Source organism: Petromyzon marinus, chromosome 12, assembly GCF_048934315.1.
Source record: "Petromyzon marinus isolate PM22_M1 ecotype Great Lakes invasive population chromosome 12, UKy_Petmar_22M1.pri1.0, whole genome shotgun sequence".
Taxonomy (NCBI): Eukaryota; Metazoa; Chordata; class Hyperoartia; order Petromyzontiformes; family Petromyzontidae; genus Petromyzon; species Petromyzon marinus.
Genome location: NC_133678.1, coordinates 14050425 through 14070034, shown reverse-complemented (window position 1 = coordinate 14070034; position 19610 = coordinate 14050425). Strand labels below are relative to the sequence as shown.

Here is a 19610-nt window from a genome sequence, read left to right as displayed (position 1 = left end):
CTTGGTGGCCAACTACAAGAAATGTCTGACCTCTGTGATTGCCACCAAGGGTCAAATACTTATTTCCCTCATTAAATGCAAATAGATTTTTAACATTTTTGACATTCGTTTTTCTGGATTTTCTTGTTGTTATTCTGTCTCTCACTGTTCAAATAAACCTACCATTAAAATTATAGACTGATCATTTCTTTGTCAGTGGGCAAACGTACAAAATCAGCAGGGGATCAAATACTTTTTTCCCTCACTGTATGCACCTTTTGAAACTAGTCATGCTAATCGGAGGTGCGGGGGAAGGACAACAAACACAAAAAGCAGTTCTATAGAAAATAAGCTATTCTAAATAGACCACAGCAAGGTAAGGTAAAAACAACGAGCCTACCTTTACCCTACCTTTTACCTTAGCACAATACAATCACTCTACCCTTACCTTTTACCCTTCAGCAAGGTAAGGTAAAATGTAAAAGCAACGAGCCTACCTTTACCCTACCTTTTACCCTTACCCCATGCAAATTACACGATTACAGGGTAATTACTGGGGTACTACACATGACAATGGTTTATAACTGGTAAATGCTAGGTAGAACGCTTTATTCATATAGAATACTCTCGAATCTGGCGTTGAGGCTGTCGATGACACCATCCTCCATAGCCTCCTCGTCCCAGTCATCTTGGTCAATGACGATCTCATCAACAACCTAACAAGATCGTCATTGCCGTCGTCCTGGGACGAACGATGGGCAGTAAGATCCTGCACCGCTCCGGCCCAGTTAGACGGGACCTGCAGGCAGCTGGCCGCGATCCACGAGTGCAAGCACATGGACTGGATGAAGAGCGTCGAGGACAGTGACTGGCGAACGCATGTGAACTCCCGCCCGGCTCTGCTATTCGCACGTTCGCAGGGAGTTGATGTTGCTGGCGCTCCAAATTAGTCGCAGGCCATCTTGCAGTGGGCAGGGAGCAACTCTTTGCGGAGATACCACCACTGCATTACGTCAACGAAGGCGCTGGCGGTCGTGATGCCCATGCTCAGAAAATGATCGACTTCATCGCCGTTGTCGATGGAGCTGCCGACGTTGCTGAATTGGGTGCTGAACGGCGACCCCTCCTCCATATGGGCAGCGACTGCCATCGGCGGGATCGTGAGAACATCTCAGTAGTGATGCTGCAGGACAGAGCGGATCGTGGCCTTCAGTGTAGCCAGCTCGTCTTGGTCTGCTGTTTTCGGCAGCTGTGGATTAACGTAGGATGTCACAATGGCGGGTTCCTGAACCAGGAAGTCGTGGTACCGCACCAGCTTGGCCTTCATCCCCGTCGTGGTCAAGGTCTCATCGATCGCTCTAAGAGCGACTTCACCGCGATCGCAATGACGGATCAGGTGCTCCATTGCCACCGGCACGAGATCCAATGTCGACTTCCGGTCCGCCGCCAACGAGGTCATGACTTGGCGCGGCATTCGCATGAATGCTGTCACACCCTCGATGTTTGCCCACTGCAGTTCAGAGAAAGCACTGACGTCGATCACATCCTGGAAGCGCGCCATGATAATGTCCAATGGGAGATGCTTTTTGATGGCGTCGTCACTCATGCCAAACGTCGAATTCCACATGGTCGGCGAGTCCTGGTGCGTCGGCTCCTTGATGGCGAGCTTGGCGATCTCGGCCTCACGGTGGAATGACTGCCGGACGATCTTGCTGCACCTGATATTGACGGGCGTTGGTCGTCTTTATCAGTTTGAGAACTTGGACGAAGCCGATCTGGACCGAATGATCCGTGCAGCGAATATGGTGGCAAGACCGCAACTGCTCATATCTGGTGTTCGCGTTGACCAGGGCAAACAACGTCTTGACAACACTGATTGCATCGGAGCCATTGCCACTGGTGACAGCGAGCAGCTTGGTCGAGACATTGTGCCTAAGGCTTTGGAGGTGCTCAAACAGAGTGGTGCCATTGCGCTTGCCGACACCCCTTCCGGACTGCACATCGAGGATCGTCAGCAGCATGGATTTTAACGCACCAGATTTGGTGTCGATTCAGTGCACCGTGACCATCCAAAATCCCGTCAGGTTGTGGTTCGACCACCTGTCGATGGTGAGCGAGATTGCGACGTCCAGGTTGGAGAAGAACACCCCGACGATGGGCAGCATGATGGCATGATGCTCGACAATCCTGCGAATGATGGTGCGGGTCGACGGGCCCTCGTATCCCTGCATCAATGTGTGGACCAAGGTCTTGAACAAAATCAACCACCGCATTCTCAAACTTTACCAGGAGGCGATCCGGGATTGCTGGCCGGCTCAGCGTTTGCTGCATTAGGCGGCTCGCCGACGCCGACGTCCGACCTCGCTGCCTGGGGCGAGCACGTTGTGCTTCTTGAGGTGGGCTTTCCACCCTGACACGTTCGTGTGGGAGGGAAACCACTTGCAGCAGTGCACACACTGCCGCATTCCTTGCTGCACTTGGGGATTACCCTCCATCCCATCGTGCGTGTGCTCCCACGGGAACGCATGCAGCTGCCTCTTTCGATTGCTGGCATCCTCGACCTCATCCTCTACCTCAAGAATGTGGTCCGTCTCCATCTGGTCCGACATCAATGATTACAATTTAAAATGGAGGCCACAGACTGCGCCACGGAGCTTTTAGCGAGCGGTAAACAGGGTAATACTTCGCACTACCTTTACCCTACCGGGTAATTCTTCCATGCTACCTTTACCCTACCCTTTATCTTACCCCTTGGCATGGTTGACACCTTTACCCTTTAACCCGGTTAAAACGGTAAATTACCTTACCTTGCTGAGGCCTAGTTCTAAAAAATAAAACCGACACGGAATATTAGTTAATAAGAATAAATGTTATATTGTGGGTATACTGGAACTTTTTGATCTTTTTTTGTCTTTGTAGCCGAGCACAGTGGCGCACGCATGTGTAGTGGCATAGAATAAGTAATGTAGCAGCATAGCATTGGCTGCTGGTGGGGAAGCGGATATAGGGCTTACAGTAGCTCTGACGTCAGCAGGCCAGGTTATACACCAGAGGGGGGTCTAGGGCAAAGGTCACAGAAGGGTCACTACAAGAAACCGGCTGGTAGGTTCTAGAAAAGGGGCGTGGCCGGGGGCGGAGCCAGGCCATGCTGACAGTATAAGAAGGGCCCCTGTGGGGGACCTCGTGGCTGTCGTATGGAGTGGGATCCCTGTCGTGCTGCTCAAGTCCTCACCATTCTTCTCGTCATTTTTCTCGTCATCTTCACCATCCATCTTGTCATCGTCTCTGTCTTCACCATCTCGGGGCGTCACCAGTCAGGTAGCCTACCAACTCTCTTGACTGAGTAATGTCGCCGACCATAGACGAACAGTTAACCCTGATGGTGCTTGTTAATAAAGAAGTGCCTCCACCTCTTAGTGTCTCCGAGTTAGTCACTACACATGTAATCCAGCGTTCTGGAGTCGACAGTTGGTGGACCACAAAGATATTTGAGAGTATTCTACACCTGATGCCATACAATGTGGCGAGGATATATCAGTACCATACAAGAATATGATTCAACGGTCCATTAGTGCAGATCATCGATTGTTTACCCACATGCCTACTAGGGAGTTTTCTTCTGGTTCTCTGGTTTCCTACCAACACACCATGTGCTACAGGCCCCGCACTAGGTTAATCAGGCACTGATGAGCAGCACCTATTTAGGTTCAGACAATACCTGGAGGGGTGTGGGCAACAACACCACACACAGTCCATCCTTCTGCAACTCCGCATTGCTCATGATCATGTTGGTGGCCAGACCTCTGCTTATTTTAGGCTTAGGAGGCTCCCAGGTCAGGTTTATACTCCAATTCCCACAGTTGCTCTGCGTCACCAGGAATTGAACCCCCTGAACACCACTGCCACCACATAAAAACAAATCTCCGTTTTATGAATAATTTCTAGTACTGTATATTCAGAATGCACTGCTATTTTACGATAACCTTGTGAAATATTAAACAAGGCATTGTAGATTCAGCATTGTTAATGTCAATGTCAAAACACGCATATACTGTATTTGTATACTGTTGTATTATTATTACTGGATCGTTGAAAGTTCAACCCAGGACAAGCTCAGTGAGACAACTACCGGATATGATCAGCAGAAACTCATTGCGACTGGCTGAGTTGTGCTCTTCCTGCCATATTGAATGTGGTATTGCAATTCGTGTAGTTGCAGCCCCTCAAACCGAAGTTTCACTTTGCAGTCATGGGTGCATAGCTAATGTGGTGCCGCCGCAGCAGAGCTGCTCCAGGGGAACCATGCCCACCACCGCGACGCCGTTACCGATGCTCAGATTTCCCGCCAATCTCCCGGGGCCGGTGCCTCCTCAGACGTCCACGTTTTGCCCACTGCACAGTCGTGAGGCCGCCGCAGCAGAGCCGCTCTGCCGAGGTCGTGCCCACCGTCGCGAAGCCGCCACCGGGAGATGCCGACGGCGATGCGGTGCACCCTCGCCACCCCCCCCCCCCCGCGCGAACGCACACACGCCCCACGTAGAGCCAGCAGGGGAGGTCACCCGGCCAATAGGTTTTTGTCCAGAAGTCCCTAGTGGGATCGAACTTCATGGTTTCCTGCGGCCGGGAAATTGTGCAATCTTCCCCCTGTAGCTGACATGCACTGCGGCGGCGCGACCTAATATTAAAGTTGCATTGTCACGGCAAGGGCCATCGAGCCACCGCGAGTGGAACCACACACGCACAAGCACGGGTCAGTGGACTGGTAGCGGGAGAACAGAGAGTGGACGTCGGTGAGATCACTTCGGCAACGTCACCCGAGCTGGGATCCGGGTATCGAAAGGGCGGGAAAATCCGAGCCCCTGATTGGACGGGAGGCCAAGAGACCGAAACGGCGAAATTCCTTTGTTGTAGGTAGGATAAAGGGAGGGGGATTCAGGTAGCAAGTCACTTCTTCTTCAAGATCATTGCGGTTCCAGGAGCAGCAGAGTCAGCCGTCCGAGACGTCCATGAGATGTACTCCAGCACCGCCAGGCTCGCCCCTCTACAGAGACAACTCGCCGCCTCGTCCCCTTACAGCGGTCAGCACAGCAGGGTGGAAATAAGTGCGAGGGAGAGAGGCATAAGTTTAAGCGTTTTGAATCCAGGGTAGAGAGCGGGGCGACCGGTAGGAGAAATTGAATCGAAGACCTTCGAGGGATAGACTAGCGTCCACTGACCCATACCATCACACGTACATAAAATTGGTTATTCGAGGTAAATAAAATTCGCTAGTGGGGGGATAAAACTGTGTTGTGTGGTCTTTTGGGAGCGTGAAGTGGAGGGCAGAGTGTGCTGGGTGTCTACGTGTATGCGCGGCTGTTCACCTCGAGACGAAGTGTGCGGTGTTTACGTACCCGCACGATTGTTTACAATAGCGCGTAGCGCTCGCATACTGGTGTGACGGTGTTGCGATCGCGCACCCGTGCAATTGTGTACAGTACTGTGTGGCGCGTACGGGCATACGTGGCGACTTTCGGTCGTGCCCAGTGCTCGTGTACCTGTGATATCGCTCACAATAGTGCTTAGCGATCGCATACCTGTGTGGCTGTGTTGTGGTCACGCACCCGCACAATTGTCTAATCGCGAAGTAGCGAGTTAAAGCGCCGAGCGCACGCGTATTCGCGCAACTGTTTGAGCGGGCCCGTCCACTCAGAGCTGAGCGACCCTCCCCAATCAGCGGCGCGCGCACGGCAAACGTCCCGCCCGCCCATCCCTCGGCTCCAACCCCGTTGCGTGCGATTGGTGTACGGGGCTGGGCAGAGGGTAGGGGCGTATTTGTTATTATCGGAACACGTGGAGCGCGGGTGGGAGGGAAACACGCTCTGCACCTGTTTGTTTACGGGCGGGACGGATATTTTACTGGCGAGTGCGCTTACAGCGGCACGCCACCTCAGAACGGCAAAGCGCACCGCGAGCGTAAAAACAGACCACTGCGTCAATCGAAACATGGTGACGTGGGCAGCCGCCAAGTCGGGGATGCAAGGGGGCGAGGAATTGGGGGTCGGTAGCCCGGACCCCACAGACCAGCCGGGGGGTAGTGGGACGAGTTGTATGGGGGAGTCGGAGAGCAATGGTTCCGACAATACGGTGATGGCGGGGGACGTTAGCCCCCACAGTTTTGCGTCAGGAGCGGTACGAACCCCCCGGTATTCCACACGAAAATAAGATATGTGTTTGCAGGCACAGGGACCCCTTCGTGGAAAGCGTTTTGCTCACAACATCACAGGGGCTAAAGAGCTTAATGGTTGGATGGACGCGCAGGTGTTACGACAACTCACTATTAATCTAGACGGGCGGGCGGCGGATTTTGTGGAGGCACTACCCGCAAGCACCCAAACCCAGTTGGGAGAGTTGATGCACCAACTCGACCTACGCTTCGGCATGCGTAATGTGAGACAAGCAAAGACGACCTTAGAGGCGCGCCGCCGCAACCCGGCGAGGATTTTCGCGATTATGCTGAAGTCGTGCGATCGCTAACACGGATCGCCCGCCCAGAGTTCGCAACAGAGGTGATTGACGAGCTGGCCGCCAACAAAATCCTCCGATATTTAGCCCGCACCGCGTGGTGGCAGCCTAAGGTAGGTGGTGCGAGCCTCCTCTTTAATACCCTCGTCGAGCGCGCACTCGAGTGTGAGGAGCTGGCCAGTGACGAGAGCGCGCCATCGCGAGCCTGGGCCCAGGGGAGGAGGAAGAGGAGGAGGGACTTGCCCGCACAGTAAGGGGTCGAGCAAGAGAGTCTCCGAGGCCCCGCAAGACAACCCCGAGCTGGGTAGCGGGGATACAGATGGGCATAAAGGATGTAGCCGGCCAGGTGACCCAAGTAGGTGATAGGGTGACCCATGTACGCGAGGAAGCGAATACAAATATGAAAACCATCCAGTACGAGATGGGGGAGCTACGCTCCACAGTAGGGGGGCTGGCCAGGCGGGTGTCCCAGTTAGAATCCGACCTTGGGCAACTGCGTGCGGGAAGGGGGAGAAGGGATGGGCAGGGGACCTCCTATGGGACCACCCCCCGGGCATGCTACCTGTGCGACCAGCGAGGGCATCTCATGAGGGACTGTCCCCAGATCGCCCGCGCTAGAAAGGCGCAAGGGTTAAACGCCAACGCACCTTAGAGAGTGGACCACCTAGGGGTGCAATCAACGAGGTCCCGAAACAAAACGGCGATAATAATAATGATGAGCAAGTGACCCCCACACAGGTCCCGACCACAACACCCAAGGACGCGGTGAGGACGGGCGACTGGCTACAGGGAGCTGGTGGCAGGAATCACGGGGGCCACGTCGCTGGTGGAAGGACAGGTGAACGGGCAGCGCACCCGGATCCTACTGAACACGGGGGCCGTAGCCTCACTCGTGAGCGCCGCGCACTGCAGCGTGCTCGGGGTTGACGTGAGCCGCCTGCAGGTCACGGATCGCGCGCTGCACACAGCGAGCGGGGCTGGGATGGGGTTGCTGGGAAGGATCTCCCTCGAGGTCCGTCTCGTACACCAGGTGTGCACACAGGAATTCTACGTCTCGAGTTTGTTGTGCCATGAGTGTATTGCAGGGACGGACCTCCTTGAGAAACTGTGGCTCAACGTACAGCCCTGCCAGCGATGCGCCACGGTGGAAGGCAGCGGGGAGCGGATCCCGTTCCTGGGACAGGAGCAGGATCGCCCTCGCTTCACACCCGTAACCGCTACGCTGGTGTCGGCCGTCACCATCGGGCCACTCGCCGAGATGCTGGTGCCAGTGGCAACCCCCTCCGCCGACCCCACACACCGACCATCGGGCGAGGTAATGCTAACCCCTCACCCGGAGTTGGCAGCGCGGTACGGAGTCGTAGGGTCAGCCACGCTGGTAAACGCAGATGGGGGGCGACTGTTCATGCGGGTGTTTAACCCACACAGTACCCCAGCGATGCTATGACGATGCACCACAGTAGCCACCATACACCCCCTGCACGCGCGCCACTCTAACGACTCGGTGTTTGCACTCTGGGCGGAAGACCCTGGCCACCCCGAGGACAACCAGGATCTGGCCTGGCGGGTCGGCCCGACCCCCCGGGCCGAGATCGCTCCCCTGCATGATGCGTTACATGTGCCTTGGGCAGATTTACGTAAGGGGGAGGCCGATCAGCTGCGCGGGTTGTTACGGGAGTACGCCGACGTGTTCAGTGAGCACGATTCAGATGTAGGCCGAACAGACCTTGTTAAGCACCAAATTGACACAGGTGCATCCCGACCGATCAAACTCCCCGCATACCGGGTGGGCACGCCCGAACGGACCCAGATCAAGGAGGCAGTCGCAGACATGCTACGTGATAACATAATTCAGCCGTCGACGAGCCCCTAGTCTGCCCCGGTGGTGCTAGTGACGAAAAAGGATGGGTCGACCCGGTTCTGCCGAAAATTGAACGCAGTCACCCTCGACGACACCTTTCGCATACCGCGCATCGACGACACCTTTGACAGCCTCGCAGGAGCACGGTATTTTTACACCCTCGATCTGGCGTCCGGGTATTGGCAGGTGGAGATGGCAGAGGAGGATCGGCCGAAAACCGCATTTATCACCCCGATGGGTCTGTTCGAGTTTCGAGTGCTTCCGTTCGGACTCACTAACGCGCCCGCGACGTTCCAGCGGTTGATGGAGTTGGTGATGCGGGGCTTACAGTGGGAACAGTGCCTGATTTACCTGGACGACGTAATAGTGTTCTGCAGATCTCTGTCCGAGCACTGGTCCAGGTTGCGAGAGGTGTTCCAGCGACTGCGAGCAGCCCATCTCAAGCTCAAGCCGCATAAGTGCTACATTGCGCAGCGCGAGGTAGGGTACCTCGGACACCGAGTTAGCGAGGCGGGGGTGCGCACCGATCCGGAAAAGGTGCGCTCCATAGTGGAATGGCCACGGCCCAGGAATCTGACGGAGAAAAGGTCATTCTTGGGACTCGCCACCTATTATCGTCGATTTGTTAAGGGATTCAGCGAGATTGCACACCACCTCACCCGACTCACCTCCCCTAAGAACCCCTATCGATGGATGGAGGCCTGCCAAACGGCCTTCACCACCCTCAAAGACCACCTCACCCACACCCCTACCCTAGCTTTCCCCGACTTCACCACGGATTTTATCTTGGACACCAACGCCTGCAGCAGTGGGCTGGGCGCGGTGCTGTCACAGGTACAGGGTGGGATGGAGCGGGTCATCACCTACGCCAGTCGGACCCTGAGTGGGCCCGAGCTGAATTATTGCGTGACCCGTTAAGAACTGTATGCTGTGGTATTCGTGTGTAAACAGTTCTGACCGTATTTGTACGGCAGGAAATGTCGGGTGCGCACCGACCATTATGCCCTGCAGTTCCTCCTTACATTCAAGGAACCGCGGGGGCAGATGGCCCGATGGCTAGCGCAGCTGCAGGAGTACAACCTGCAAATAGAGTACCGAGCTGGGTGTACGCACACAAACGCGGACGCCTTATCGAGGCGGCCCGCGGTGGGCACCAAGACAAGGGCGGAGGAAGCTTGCCTGTGCTTCACGGGGGGGCGTTGCCGGCAGGTGGTGGAACCCCAGGAGTGCACCGAGACTAACCCTCCCCCGGTGAGAGGCAGCGCAGTATGTACCACAGAGACCCCGGTAGGAGGAACCAGGGACCCGGGGGACCACTTGGCGGGCACGGAGCCCACATCCCAGGGCCCGACGGGTTGCTCAACCCCACCCGATCAGATCCAGGAGGACGTCGGCTGCGCCTTCCCGACCCTAGACGATGAGCAGCTGCGGGATCCAGATCTGGCGGCGGTGGAGGCGGCCCTACGGGAGAAAGAGGACACCCTACCAGGGCCCTGGAGTGGTTTGTATGCCCGATTGTGCGTGTAGAACAGGGTGGTGTGGGAGCTAACCGAAGCCGGCCAGCCGGGATGCATCTGCGTGCCCGCCCAGGTGCGACCCGAGCTGCTGAGACTAGTGCACGACCACCCGCTCGGGGGCCATGACGGAGAACGGCGCACTCGTGAAACCCTGCGCCGCCAGTATCTCTGGCCCAAGTTGGCACAAGACATGGCCGCCTGGGTGCAGGGCTGCCGCGCGTGTCAGCAATGCGGACCGAAACCGGCGCGATACCAGGTACCCCTGAGGCCGTTCCGCGTCAGCCGGACGAACCAGTTGGTCGGGATCGACCTGCAGTGGCCATTCCCACGATCCCACCGGGGCAACTGATATATTCTCATAGCGGTGGAGTACTTCACACGCTATCCCATAGCGGTAGCCATCCCCGATAAGACAGCCCTCGTAGTGGCCCGAGCGTTCGTGGAACACTACGTACTTAAGCACGGGATCCCCGAACGAGTCATTACTGACCATGGTAGTGAGTTCGAGGCAGAGCTATTCTAGGCACTGTGCCGGGAGTTCGGGATCCAGAAGGACCGAACTACGGCGTATTACCCCCAGGCAAATGGGATGGTAGAGAGAATGAACCAGACTCTAGCCGGGAAGCTTAAACGCATGGCGGCCGCGAATCAACGGGACTGAGATGAACACCTCCCCTATGCTCTGTTCGCCTACGCCACCACAGTAGACACATCCATGGGACAGACCCCGTTCCTAATGATGTTTGGTCGCGGGTCTCGCCTGCCTACAGATCTGTTGTTCGGTGTCCCTCCGCCGCAACGGGAGGACGGGAGCCGCCCCGTGGAGCACTTGATGGGGACCCTGCGAGAAGCTAGGGTCCATGCCTACACGCAAGGCGAGACCGCACACCGGTGGCAGGAGCGGGGCGCCCGACGCTGGATGGAGCCCCCCTTCTACTCAGCGGGCTCTAAGGTGTGGCTGCACACCCCTCGCGTCGGGGCCGGGCAGGTGGGGAAATTAACCACCTACTGGCGGGGACCCTGGACGGTGGGGCGACAGATCTCCCCCTGGACGGTACTGATTCAGGGGGGAGAGAGGGGCCGGGAGATGGTAGTTAATGTTCGGCGACTAAAACCATGGAGGGCGGCCCCAGCGGGGGAGAACCCCGCCGTTCGAGGACCCCGAAACCCCGGGGTCCCCACACCCCCGATACCCGGGGGCCTCGCAGAGTATATGGGCCCCACGGGGTCCCGAGCCCCAGGGGGTCCCAGCCCAAGCCAGGAGAGATGGGGACGGCGCCCCCTGAACCCTACCGCCCCCGAGTTTGTCTCCCAGCCCGCAGGTACCCAGGGCCGGAGGGAACCATTGGAGTGGAGAAGGAGACCGCCGCCAGAACCCCGAGAGATGGAGCCACCACCGCCGAGACCAGCCACGAGAGCCGGGCGAGTCCCGCGGACCCCGCGGTGCTACCTTGTAGGGGCAACCCAGGCGAGGTGCTCTAGTCAACCAGGGACGGGGACTGGCACCTCGGGGGGCTGTGTGGTGCCGCCGCAGCGGAGCCGCTCCAGCGGAACCGTGCCCACCACCGCGACACCGTCACCGATACCTCGGATTTCCCGCCACTCTCCCGGGGCCGGTGCCTTCTTAGACGTCCGCGTTGTGCCCACTGCACAGTCGTGAGGCCGCCGCAGCAGAGCCGCTCTGCCGAGGTCGTGCCCACCGCCGCGAGGCCACCACCGGGGGATGCCGACGGCGATGCGGTGCACCCTCGCCACCCCCCCCCACCCCCCCCCCCCCGCACGAACGCACACACGCCCCACGTAGAGCCGGGAGGGGAGGTCACCCGGCCGATAGGTTTTTGTCCAGAAGTCCCTAGTGGGATCGAACTTCATGGTTTCCTGCGGCCGGGAAATTGGGCGATCTTCCCCCTGTAGCTGACATGCACTGCGGCACCACGACCTAATATTAAAGTTGCATGGTCACAGCAAGAGCCATCGAGCCACCGCGAGTGGAACCACACACGCACAAGCACGGGTCAGTGGACTGGTAGCGGGAAAACAGAGAGCGGACGTCGGTGAGATCACTGTGGCGACGTCACCTGAGCTGGGATCCGGGTATCGAAAGGGCGGGAAAATCTGAGCCCCTGATTGGACGGGAGGCCAAGAGACCGAAACGGCGAAATTCCTTTGTTGTAGGTAGGATAAGGGGAGGGGGATTCAAGTAGCAAGTCAGTTCTTCTTCAAGATCATCGCGGTTCCAGGAGCAGCAGAGTCAGCCGTCTGAGACGTCTGTGAGACGTACTCCAGCACCGCCAGGCTCGCCCCTCTACAGAGACAACTCGCCGCCTCGTCCCCTTACAGCGGTGAGCACAGCAGGGTGGAAGTAAGTGCGAGGGAGAGAGGCGTAAGTTTAAGCGTTTTAAATCCAGGGTAGAGAGCGGGGCGATCGGTAGGAGAAATTGAATCGAAGACCTCCGAGGGATAGACTAGCGTCCACTGACCCATACCATCACAAGTAGATAAAATTGGTTACTCGAGGTAAATAAAATTCGCTAGTGGGGGGATAAAACTGTGTTGTGTGGTCTTTTGGGAGCGTGAAGTGGAGGGCAGAGTGTGCTGGGTGTCTACGTGTATGCGCGGCTGTTCACCTCGAGACGAAACGTGCGGTGTTTACGTACCCGCACGATTGTTTACAGTAGCGCGTAGCGCTCGCATACCGGTGTGACGGTGTTGCGATCGCGCACCCGTGCAATTGTGTACTTGACTGTGCGGCGCGTACGGGCATACGTGGCGACTTTCGGTGGTGCCCAGTGCTCGTTTACCCGTGATATCGCTCACAATAGTGCTTAGCGATCGCTTACCTGGGTGGCTGTGTTGTGGTCACGCACCCGCACAATTGTCTAATCGCGAAGTAGCGAGTTAAAGCGCCGAGCGCACGCGTATTCGCGCAACTGTTTGAGCGGGCCCGTCCACTCAGAGCTGAGCGACCCTCCCCAATCAGCAGCGCGCGCACGGCAAACGTCCCGCCCGCCCATCCCTCGGCTCCAACCCCGTTGCGTGCGATTGGTGTACGGGGCTGGGCAGAGGGTAGGGGCGTGTTTGTTATTATCGGAACACGTGGAGCGCTGGTGGGAGGGAAACACGCGCCGCGCCTGTTTGTTTACGGGCGGGACGGAGATTTTACTGGCGAGTGCGCTTACAGCGGCATGCCGCCTCTGAACGGCAAAGCGCACCGCGAGCGTAAAAACAGACCACTGTGTCAATCGAAACATGGTGACGCGGGCAGCCGCCAAGTCGGGGGTGCAAGGGGGCGAGGAATTGGGGGTCGGTATCCCGGACCCCACAGACCAGCCGGGGGGTAGTGGGACGAGTGTTATGGGGGAGTCGGAGAGCAATGGTCCCGACAATATGGTGATGGCGGGGGACGGTAGCCCACACAATAGTGACTGGCGAGTGTTCAGTGAGTCGTGAGAACGGGAGTCAGTAGCGTCTAGAAAGTGGTGAGTGTGAAGTGAGTGATGCATGTCTGTTTCTTGTGTCGGGTGAGTTGCAGGTTAGTGGTGTCTGAAGGTCAGTCGAGTAGAGATGGTTATGCGAGTCGCATGTACTGTATGTTGAACTTTTTTTGCACCATACATAGCCTAGCAGTGCCCGGTGAATGAGTACTGTACCGTGTCGAGTGAGTGCAAGATGAATGGTGAGTAAAGAGTGTTTGGTGAATCGTTGCTTTTTGTTAGGTGTCTGGTGAATGTGCACTAACGTTCACTATAGTAGTTTACATAAACCATAATGTTGTTTGCATTTTTTCTTTTATTTTTCACCAACCAAAACTATACACCAGCAGATTAGAAATGTATCGAGCTTAATGCAGTATGACGAATTCAGAAAACACGTCAGATGCATGAATCATTGAAAAATAAATTTTCTTTACAATGCTGTATCACCCTGACTCGACTTTCTTTCCCCAATACAGAAGTATATCTCGTGATCCAATCCAAACTCAATTGATATTGGAAGAAATTGCACAATTGCTACCTTTCTTTGACCTGTATATTAAAGCCTCAATGACATTAATTAAAAGTAATGTAAGTTCCTGGATATGTAGGGGCTGTACATGTGCAACAAAGAAAACATTTAATGGTGGTCTAATAGTCCGGTGAGCTTGCAACTCCAACTGTTGCTTGGGAATATATAATTTGTAAACTGAATGGATGATGTTTAAATTTAGCATTTTTCATCAGGCGAAGAGTTAGTGTATATGCAATATTGTTGAACAATGTCTTCACAAAAGTAAAGGATTTTAACTTGGTATGCAAAGTGTAATGTGATGATGGATCTTCAATTTAAAAGATGTTTTAAAATTGTATTTTCAGTACTGGATGTACAATATACATGTTGGTATTCCAAAAAAATATTTTGTCGTCAAAATAGAGAACTGTTCATCATCTGATCTAAATGCCATATTGTGACAGTGTCATTACCACTAATAACATGTCTGGCATGACCACACAAACTCACTGAATAGATCCACCCATCCTATGCCCATAGGCCCAATTCCACAGTAAACAGGCCATACCCATAGCAAGCAACTGTAATTCTCGGGTTAGTGGAAGCATTGATATAAAGAGCGTAATGCTAAGCCTGTGGCTTCTTGAATGCGGCAATTGTGGCATTGACTCCGCTGTTGACGCTCTGCTCTCCTTCGGCGAGCTTCGGGGCTTCACGGTACACGCTCATGACCTGCGAGAGAAATGGGGAATGGGTGGTGTTTGAACGTCAGTACCTACAGATAAACGAACATGATAGCAATTATACCTGGCCGATACCAGCCACACCGAGTCTACATGCCACCTTTGCATTGTCATCGATAAAGATAAATAGGTCATCACACTGAGCCATCGCATCTTCTATTGTAGTCAACACCTGACTCATCTTGTGGTTAAATTTTCCATTTGGTTTTTGACCACTAGATTCCACTGTCAATGCTTGTCATGGTAACATGTCCATTTCAATCCTCCACACATGCCCCATCCATACAACCTCTCCCTGACTATGCACCTACATTGATATTTACAACAATATAAACATTGACAATGATATTGCCATTGAGAAGAGCAATAACAATAATGATATTGATAGTGACGAGCTATTGAAAATGTTTTTGACTGTATAAATTTACTACAATATTGATGTTGACATTGACAGCCTCGGCACTCACAGCGCTGATCCAGCTGTTGTAGGCTGACACGCGGGTGAACACGGTGGGCTTGCGGATCGTGTTGCAGCCCAGAGATGAGACGTAGCTGGCGATTCCCTGCACCACCCAGGCATTGTCCCACCGCTGGCAATTCAGTGGGCCACCTCCATCACCCTGCGATGCAAAGCAGAGGACAGACATGCATCCACGTTAACTCTGGGTAAAGCAGAAACTTGATATGGTGGCAGGTGCTGGCAAGGGTAAGTACTAGAGCTTGGGGCTCTTGTATCGGTATCAGGATGAGAAAATTTAGCAAGTGTGCTTTCGGACCGTGTTGCTAAGTAACAGAGTAATATCGCACAATCCCAAGGCCTGATCCCTCTCAAAACACCTTGTTGTGTCTTGCCCCGCACTACTCTGGTAGCTATACACAGGTTGCAGGGTCTGGAACAGTAAAAATATGACAAGTGATATCTCAATACGTACCCTATTGGTGCTGGCGTTAATTTGGTCATTTATATTTTCTTGTTTGTTATTTATTGATTTAATGCAGTCATGCATTCACTTTGTGAAATTTTAGTCAAATCTTAGTATCCGTGGGTTTAATTTAGTAATTCTCTTAGACGAGGCGATTAAAGCAGTCACACAACTTGTTGATTCGAGTTATTAAATGGGTTGAATGTGCGCCCCTTTCGCTCCCCCAACATTAATAGGTGAGCCAGTCAGTAATGTCAGTGGTGAAAGTCATCACCATGCTTGGTGATTGTTGTCCAATCACAGTCACTGCTGACTAAATGAAGATTTAAAAGAAACATTTTGTTGACAACTATTCTCATGAGCAATTGACGCGGGCTGGCTCGCGTTGCGCTCCGTACGCACATAGCACGCAGAGCGGGTGCTGCCCCCCGCGCAGATCACGCTGCTCCTCAGGCTGCTCCCCCACCAGCTGGGCTGGCTGCACGTCGCGTAGTCCACCACGGGCAGGCTGGCCTGCTGCAGGGCGCTGGGGAAGGGGCCGCTGGCTGCTCACGCGCACAGACAACGTGGAGACGGAGAGCGTTGGTGAGAAGGCATCGGGGTTAAGTGACGTTAAGAGGCGCTCCCCAGCGAACTGTCCGACTCTTAGTGCTCAAAGGAGAAAAGCAACGCAGCAACACCGCCACGCTGTTGGCATCATTATGTCCACGTGTAGGTGGGTGCTCCATTCACCTTCTGGCGGACAGGGACAGCTGCCAATGGGGTCCCCTTTGGCGAGGTTGCCGTAGGGTGCCTCAATATACATGGAATTTGATGCAAAGTGTCCATAGCTCTGCCTCCTCTTGTGTTTAATGGACACTGAGTGAACCGTACTCACTGTCGAGGGATCCCCAGCCCGTGGCGTAGCACGGGTAGTTGTTGGGCAGGATCTGGTTGGCGCTGGGCAGGCAGGCGAGGCGCACCTTGCTGGAGAGAGCCACGGGCGATGCAATCTTGAACATGGCGATGTCGTACCTGTGGGGGATTGAGACCAGGGGCAGCCGTGATGCGACGCTCAACAACGAACATAACACCAAGCATTGGGGGTTCAGCGCTGTGCACCTTGGTGATGTGGGATATCAATATCGCAGATCCTATTATCTGCTATTATACTCCACTGATTTATGGGGGGAAATGACGGATAATAGGAAGAATTGGACCATGGATAATAGGAGATTGTGTGGACGCCACATCTCCCACAGATAAGTATGCCGGTTATCAATATGAGGATTTCTGTATATTCCAGTTATTGGATTATCAGAGGCATTGTATGTGTAGCATCTGTCTGTCTCTTTGTCAAACAAAGAATAGGCATGTGCTGGAAACAGTGTACGAGTACAAATCAAGACAACTAATCGCCTTGCCATTAACACTGCTTTCTATAATATAATACAATTCTACTGTTTACAAATGATTCTTAACTGAAATATGATATTCAAATTATGCGTTCTTTCGTTTTACGGCAGTGTCCATGATAATGTTTAAAAATCATCTGTCTTTTGTCTGTTGGAACGTCTCTATGAATGTTTGTCTGCATGTTTGTTTATCTGTCGATTGCAACTCTGAATGTCACGTTGTCACTTAACCAGCGCGCCGGTGTGCGTTCTCACCCGTTCGCCGGCATGCTGGGATTCCAGTAGCTATGCCAGACGGCCAGGCTCAATGGAGGGGTGACCTCCCCGAACTCGGATGTGGACACACTGTGCTTTCCCAGCACCACCCTGTAGCTGTAGCCGCTCCTGCACGTTGTGGTGGATGTGGGGAGATAACAGAGCGACGGGCGGTCGTAATCACTTACACCTGTAAACATTGCAGTGAGAAATTACTAAACAGAAATGGTGCGAGTTACTGCATGGTATTCTCACTGCCACATTGCGGCATCGTGTAAAGGTCATTTATACAAGCTGCCTCCTTGCTCCCAAGATACACTGTTCCACCCTTGAGGCCACCATGTGGTACAGGAAAATACTGTACAATACCTGGGCCCCGGTGCAGTTGCACCGCCTGCACACACACTAGCGACTCCACTGGTGCCATGACTCACGTGAAGCAGCTCGCAGAGGTGAGCACCCATTGACTATCAATGAGGGTTCCTCCACAGTAGTTGACCCATCTTCCTCCAGAGTACCTCTGCACGAGCGCCTGCAATGCACACAAAGCGAGGCGGTGGTGATTATGGTGGTTTTTTCGGAATCTGTCCCATTTTAATATCGAATAATACAGTACTAACTTTGCCCTTTTGTCAATCGACTGCCTCACAAATGCTTGCCAGAGCTGGTTGTGAAGAAATTTTACCTGGGACTAGTTAGGTTTTCACTCACAACTGACGTTAGCAGTCGCTGGGAATGTAACCCATGCAGCCTGGTTCGTCGTGCATTGCGTAAAACACTGCGCTTCCACTCTCCCATTATACAGTGACTCATTCAATGTCTTTGGGAAGAATGGAAGATCTGAACATGTCATGTTGCACACATGCAGCCCTTTTGTCAATCCACTGCTGGATGAGGGCCTCCACGTGGCGTGTACAACAATGGATGCTGCTGCACTGTGATCGACTGACAATGCAGTGTGTGGCTGTGATGGCTGTTATTCAACCTCTGCCGTTACCTGCCAAGGCCAGGAGTTGGCACGAGCCTCCACGCCGTTCACCACGCGGATCTGGGGATACGCTGCGATCCCACAGCTCTGAGCAGACACCTCAGCTGTAAGGGACAATAGCATACACGCACAATACTATACACAATAGCACACACGCATACAATAGCACAAACACAATACCACACGCATCTCCCTGATGTGTTTTTGGTTTGTACCTTGTACTGTTCTGCATGATGTCCGATCTTTCACTACACGTTACAAGAGCTTATTTTACATATGCTGTATTGTTTTATTTAAAACCCGAAACCGCGATCATGACAGAGGGTATTTCAACGTACATGCAACGTTTGCATATCCAGGTTTTGTGCCCTCCGGTTATTTTTTTCTCCTCCAACAGGAGTTATTGAGGGAATATCGGGATCCTTTTATAACCCATGTGATATAAGCAAAATAACGAGTGACGTGAAAAAAGAGATCAATTGGAGCCCAGATCCGCCCATTCCCCTCCTAGGAATTACTCTCATTCAGAGCATATTGAAAATAATGTGAGGCCTGTGGCATGCTCCCCCACCTCCTCACCATTTCCCCTGGTTCCCCTGTTCGGGTTCATGATCGTCTTGCCATCAGGTGATCCGTGTTATTTAGGATTATAAACTAAGGTGCTCCATTGCGACTATAGTGTATGATGATCGACTCCAATGTCTCCAGGAAGGGAGTTTGGGGTCCTTCCAATTATCTAAGATAGTTTTCCTCGCCATGGTATTAAAGGCTTGGGGTCACGTTTTCTGATGTTTGGATATTACTGCAAGTTTCAGGCCCCACAGGGGGGAATCCATGGAGGGCCCAACATTCGTGCCACAGATAATATTAAAGTATTTGGCAATGTCCTGGAAGAATTTAGCGATATCCGGGCACAGTCAAAAGGCATGTAGGTATGTCTGGTGCCTGGAGCTTCTTCTAGAACTCAGTCCAGTTCTTGAAGAAAATGGAATGGTTGCTACGCTTAATCAATGCGTGCATTCCAATCACTCAGCAGCTCAAGGTGTCAGAAAGAGGAGCACTCACCTCCAACCAGCAGGGCAGCGCAGACAAGAAAGGCGAGCATGGTTGATCGATGGCTCTCCAATTTGCTGGAGATTGAGCTTCTCGATCACGAGTGAATCCTCTCCACTGCCGTGTCTCACAGTTGGGATCTCTTGGCTTTTATACAGAATATGCTGCACACGTGAGACCTCTAAAGGCAAACAGAATAGGGAAGTCCAACTAGCGAACACATCCGTATGCAAATGTAAGTTTGATTTATTCCAAATAAAGACGTTGCAGTATCTCTACTGTCAGTTGGTGGGAAGTGGTGGACTATTCATGTTTTATTTTTCGAGGCCTTTCAACGTTGTGTTGGAAACGTGCACATGTATCCAATGTTTTGTCGTTATGCAAACACAGATTACATCCTGGTTGG

General features: G+C 53.6%; 1 protein-coding gene and 1 long non-coding RNA gene across 2 annotated transcripts; both read right to left on the bottom strand.

Annotated features, from left to right (window-relative positions):
• Positions 1 to 13633: 13633 nt before the first annotated feature.
• Positions 13634 to 15241, bottom strand: LOC116941768 (uncharacterized). The gene is made up of 2 exons (XR_012941592.1): positions 15059 to 15241; positions 13634 to 14580 (listed from the first exon to the last, which is right to left on the bottom strand). It is a non-coding gene; the product is annotated as an uncharacterized LOC116941768 (long non-coding RNA).
• A 576-nt stretch (positions 15242 to 15817) lies between these two features.
• Positions 15818 to 19379, bottom strand: LOC142924360 (chymotrypsin-like elastase family member 2A). The gene is made up of 5 exons (XM_076066705.1): positions 19217 to 19379; positions 18161 to 18255; positions 17164 to 17695; positions 16392 to 16528; positions 15818 to 16059 (listed from the first exon to the last, which is right to left on the bottom strand). The coding sequence occupies exons 3-5, from the start codon at positions 17361 to 17363 to the stop codon at positions 15818 to 15820; spliced, it is 579 nt and encodes a 192-aa protein (XP_075922820.1). The 5' UTR covers positions 17364 to 17695; positions 18161 to 18255; positions 19217 to 19379.
• Between the last annotated feature and the right edge of the window lie 231 nt (positions 19380 to 19610).